Source organism: Oncorhynchus masou, unplaced genomic scaffold (assembly GCF_036934945.1).
Source record: "Oncorhynchus masou masou isolate Uvic2021 unplaced genomic scaffold, UVic_Omas_1.1 unplaced_scaffold_8744, whole genome shotgun sequence".
Lineage (NCBI taxonomy): Eukaryota > Metazoa > Chordata > Actinopteri > Salmoniformes > Salmonidae > Oncorhynchus > Oncorhynchus masou.
The window spans coordinates 1-5,139 of record NW_027016824.1 but is presented as its reverse complement, the minus strand read 5'-3'; the positions used below and the strand labels follow the sequence as shown (position 1 = coordinate 5,139).

At 44.3% G+C, this 5,139-nt stretch overlaps 1 protein-coding gene across 1 annotated transcript; it reads left to right on the top strand.

The window, feature by feature from the left end:
• The first annotated feature begins 659 nt into the window (after positions 1–659).
• LOC135539196 (nucleolar transcription factor 1-A-like) lies at positions 660–4,074 on the top strand. The gene is made up of 5 exons (XM_064965021.1): positions 660–782; positions 918–1,028; positions 1,146–1,279; positions 1,385–1,526; positions 1,630–4,074. Exons 1-5 carry the CDS (start codon positions 684–686, stop codon positions 1,711–1,713), a joined length of 570 nt encoding a protein of 189 aa, XP_064821093.1. The 5' UTR covers positions 660–683; the 3' UTR covers positions 1,714–4,074.
• The last annotated feature ends 1,065 nt before the right edge of the window (positions 4,075–5,139 follow it).

Here is a 5,139-nt window from a genome sequence, read left to right as displayed (position 1 = left end):
GCAGGTGGAATCCAAGCAGCATTGCAGCAGGCAACGGGAGTAGGTGTCACACCCACTTGGGGGAAGCTTTTATTTCTGGAGGCAGATTTCTTGTAGAAAATGCCAGGGAATGGTCTTTGAACAGCAGGACGGGGCTTCAAAGGGCGCTTCAAAGATTCCTGCCACTTGTTGGGCCCAAAGGCCTCGACACCTTTTACTTCACACCTCAGTGCTAATTGAAGTTGTGTTTGGTCTGTCCTTGCAAGCCTGGCAGCCTTAACTCAGCATTCAGTCCCCATAAAGTCAAATATCATTAATGTAGTTTTTTCTTATTGACTTTCAAAATATCATCAGACCAAACACTACTCACTTAGTTCCAGGTTGGACGGTATCCTCAGGTCTCTGCTATTTGTTTGCTAGAGCACCCTCCATATAGCTTGGAAACAGGAAACCTTGGTAGCTGTAATCTCTCCGGTTAATTTTGGTCAAAATTAGGGTTTCGGTTCGAAGACCATGCTGTCGAGGGTAGCATCCTGCATATGTCCCTGCCGAAAAATCAAAGTTTATCTAACTCCAAGTCTATCCTTTTGTAAAAAAAACCATGTTGAAAAATGTGAGAGCTCACATGCAGCTGGCTCTCTCTCACAGTAGTCATTTGGTTTCTGTGTGACTATAGGGAGGACCATCCTGACCTGGTGGAGAGCATGGCAAAGAAAGGTTCTAATGTGCCAGAGAAACCCAGGACGCCTCAGCAGCTATGGTACAGTCACGAGAAGAAGGCCTTCCTCAAAACACACGCAGACGTGAGTTACGCTTTTCAGGACCGTTTGTTAGCACCTTCAAAACCACAATGTTGACACTCAATGCTAACATGCTAGTTGAACTATGTCCATCTGAAGCAACGTATATGTTCTTGAAACTATAATATCTGTTACTAGGCGACCACCAAAGACATTAAAGACAGTCTTGGGAAGCAGTGGACACAGCTGTCAGACAAAAAGAGACTTAAGTGGATTGCCAAGTCCCTGGAGATGCACAAAGCATATGAGGTGAGAGCATCCTCAAATATGAGGCACAAGACTCTGAAGATGGCCAAATTACTGCCTGACTTAGGTATTTCCAAGAGTGTCAGATTTTTAACCCGTGACCCTGTTTGTTTTCCACAGGAGGTGATGAAGGGCTTCATTGAGACTCACCCAGAGCTCAACATGAGCAACGAGGACATCGTCAAGTCCACCCTTACCAAGGCTGAGAGACATCTGAAGGACAAATCTGATGGCAGGCCAGACAAACCACCCCCGTGAGTACTAATCCACACCAGCACACTTTTAATCTTACCACTGGGTGATCACACTGTTAACTGGACATGGTGACGAGGGTTGTGACCGTGTTGTGTGTTTTATAGGAATGGTTACTCCATGTTCTGTGCTGAGTTGATGTCCAGTATGAAGGATGTGCCCAGTACAGAGCGCATGGTCATGTGCAGCCAGCAGTGGAAGCTGCTGAAACAGAACGAGAAGGACGGCTACCAGAAACGCTGCGAGCAGGTCTGTACTTCACTAGCAGGTGGACTGTTCACTCCAATGTTGACTTTTTGGACATACTGTCAGAAGTCCTAAGGGTTCAACTTTTCACAATTCTGTTTTTCAGAGAAAGAAAGAATACGAAGTCGAAATGAACCGGTTTCTTTGTGTAAGTTTGTTTTTCTACATGTATGTGTGTGTCTATATATAGTTGAATTTGGACGTTTACATACACTGACACAGAACCTAAACCGGCTGCGCGCGTGTGCCATTGTGCATAAATTAATTTTGTCCCCCCACACCAAACTTGATCACGACACGCAGGTTAAAATATCAAAACAAACTCTGAACCAATTTACATTAATTTGGGGACAGGTCAAAAAGCATAAAACATGTATGGCAATTTAGCTAGCTTGCTGTTACTAGCTAATTTGTCCAGGGATATAAACATTGAGTTATTTTACCATAAATGCACAAGGTCCGCCACTCCGATAATTAATCCACACATAAAACGGTCAACCGAATCGTTTCTAGTCATCTCTCCTCCTTCCAGGCTTTTTCATCTTTGAACTTATATGGTGATTGGCATCTATTATCGTATTACCACGGCGACGGCAACGCAGTTCGTCTTTCAATCACCCACGTGGGTATAACCAATGAGGAGATGGCATGTGGGTACCTGCTTCTATAAGCTAGCAGCATTCCACCCTGCATCCCACTGATGGCTTGCTTCTGAAGCTAAGCAGGGTTGGTCCCTGGATGGGAGACCAGATGCTGCTGGAAGTGGTGTTGGAGTGCCAGTAGGGGGCACTCTTTCCTCTGGTCTAAAAAATATTCCAATGCCCCAGGGCAGTGATTGGGAACACTGCTCTGTGTAGGGTGCTGTCTTTCGGATGGGACGTTAAATGGGTGTCCTGACTCTCTGAGATCATTAAAGGTCCCATGGCACTTATCCAAAGAGTAGGGGTGTTAACCCCGGTGTCCTGGCTAAATTCCCATGCTGTCCCTCATACCATCATGGTTACCTAATCATCCCCAGCTTACAATTGGCTCGTTCATCCCCCTCCTCTCCCCTGTAACTATTACCCAGGTCGTTGCTGTAAATGAGAATGTGTTCTCAGTCAACTTACCTGGTACAATATATACAGTGGGGAGAACAAGTATTTGACACACAGCCGATTGTACAGGTTTTCCTACTTACAAAGCATGTAGAGGTCTGTAATTTTTTTTATCATAGGTACACTTGAACTGTGAGAGACGGAATCTAAAACAAAAATCCAGAAAATCACATTGAATGATTTTGAAATAATTAATTTGCATTTTATTGCATGACATAAGTATTTGATCACCTACCAACCAGTAAGAATTCTGGCTCTCACAGACCTGTTTGTTTTTCTTTAAGAATCCCTCCTGTTCTCCACTCATTACCTGTATTAACTGCACCTGTTTGAACTTGTTACCTGTATAAAAGACACCTGTCCACACACTCAATCAAACACTCCAACCTCTCCACAATGGCCAAGACTAGAGAGCTGTGTAAGGACATCAGGGATAAAATTGTAGACTTGCACAAGGCTGGGATGGGCTACAGGACAATAGGCAAGCAGCTTGGTGAGAAGGCAACAACTGTTGGCGCAATTATTAGAAAATGGAAGAAGTTCAAGATGACGGTCAATCACCCTCGGTCTGGGGCTCCATGCAAGATCTCACCTTGTGGGGCATCAATGAAGGTGAGGGATCAGCCCAGAACTACATGGCAGGACCTGGTCAATGACCTGAAGAGAGCTGGGACCACAGTCTCAAAGAAAACAATTAGTAACACACTACGCCATCATGGATAAAAGTCCTGCAGCGCACGCAAGGTCCCCCTGCTCAAGCCAGCGCATGTCCAGGCCCATCTGAAGTTTGCCAATGACCATCTGGATGATCCAGAGGAGGAATGGGAGAAGGTCATGTGGTCTGATGAGACAAAAATAGAGCTTTTTGGTCTAAACTCTGCTCGCTGTGTTTGGAGGAAAAAGGATGAGTAGAACCCCAAGAACACCATCCCAACCGTGAAGCATGGAGGTGGAAACCTCATTCTTTGGGGATGCTTTTCTGCAAAGGGGACAGGACGACTGCACCGTATTGAGGGGAGGATGGATGGGGCCCTGTATCACAGGATCTTGGCCAACAACCTCCTTCCTTCAGTAAGAGCATTGAAGATGGGTCGTGGGTGGGGCTTCCAGCATGACATGACCCGAAACACACAGCCAGGGCAACTAAGGAGTGACTCCATAAGAAGCATCTCAAGGTCCTGGAGTGGCCTAGCCTGTCTCCAGACCTGAACCCAATAGAAAATCTTTGGAGGGAGCTGAAAGTCCGTATTGCCCAGCGGCAGCCCCAAAACCTGAAGGATCTGGAGAAGGTCTGTATGGAGGAGTGGGCCAAAATCCCTGCTGCAGTGTGTGCAAACCTGGTCAAGAACTACAGGAAACGTATGATCTCTGTAATTGCAAACAAAGGTTTCTGTAACAAATATTAAGTTCTGCTTTTCTGATGTATCAAATACTTATGTCATGCAATAAAATGCTAATTAATTACTTAAAAATCATACAATGTGATCTTCTGGATTTTTGTTTTAGATTCCGTCTCTCACAGTTGAAGTGTACCTATGATAAAAATGACAGACCTCTACATGCTTTGTAAGTAGGAAACACTGACGATTTTGCAGTGTATCAAATACTTGTTCTCCCCACTGTATATATATTTTTTTTAAACGAGGAGATGCAGGACTTGTAGCGATATCTGCGTCAGAAATAGAAAGGACTTCTATTTTAGCCCTTGGCAACGGAGACGCTCGTTGACACGCAATAATTAAATAACAGATTTCTACATTTATTTTGCAACGCTCGCGCACACGACGCTTGCGGTGTAGTCAGGGTATTAGGTTGGAGTCATTAACTTGTTTTTTAACCACTCCACAAATTTCTTGTTAACAAACTATAGTTTTGGCAAGTCGGTTAGGACATCTACTTTGCGCATGACACAAGTAATTTTTCCAACAATTGTTTACAGACAGATTATTTCACTTATAAATTCACTATCACAATTCCAGTGGTTCAGCAATTTACATACACTAAGTTGACTGTGACTTTAAACTGCTTGGAGAATTCATGGCTTTAGAAGCTTCTGATAGGCTATTTGACATCATTTAAGTCAATTGGAAGTTGTACCTGTGGATGTTTTTCAAGGCCTACCTTCAAACTCAGTGCCTCTTTGCTTGACATCATGGGAGAATCAGAAGAAATCAGCCAAGACCTCAGAAAAAAATGTGTAGACCTCCACAAGTCTGGTTCATCCTTGGGAGCAATTTCCAAATGCCTGAAGGTACCACATTCATCTGTACAAACAATAGTACGCAAGTATAAACACCAAGGGACCACGCAGCCATCAAACCGCTCAGGAAGGAGACGCGTTCTGTCTCCTAGAGATGAACGTACTTTGTTACGAAAAGTGCAAATCAATTCCGGAACAACAGCAAAGGACCGTGTGAAGATGCTGGAGGAAACCGGTACAAATGTATGTATATCCACAGTAAAACGAGTCCTATATCGACATAACCTGAAAGGCCGCTCAGCAAGGAAGAAGCCACTAC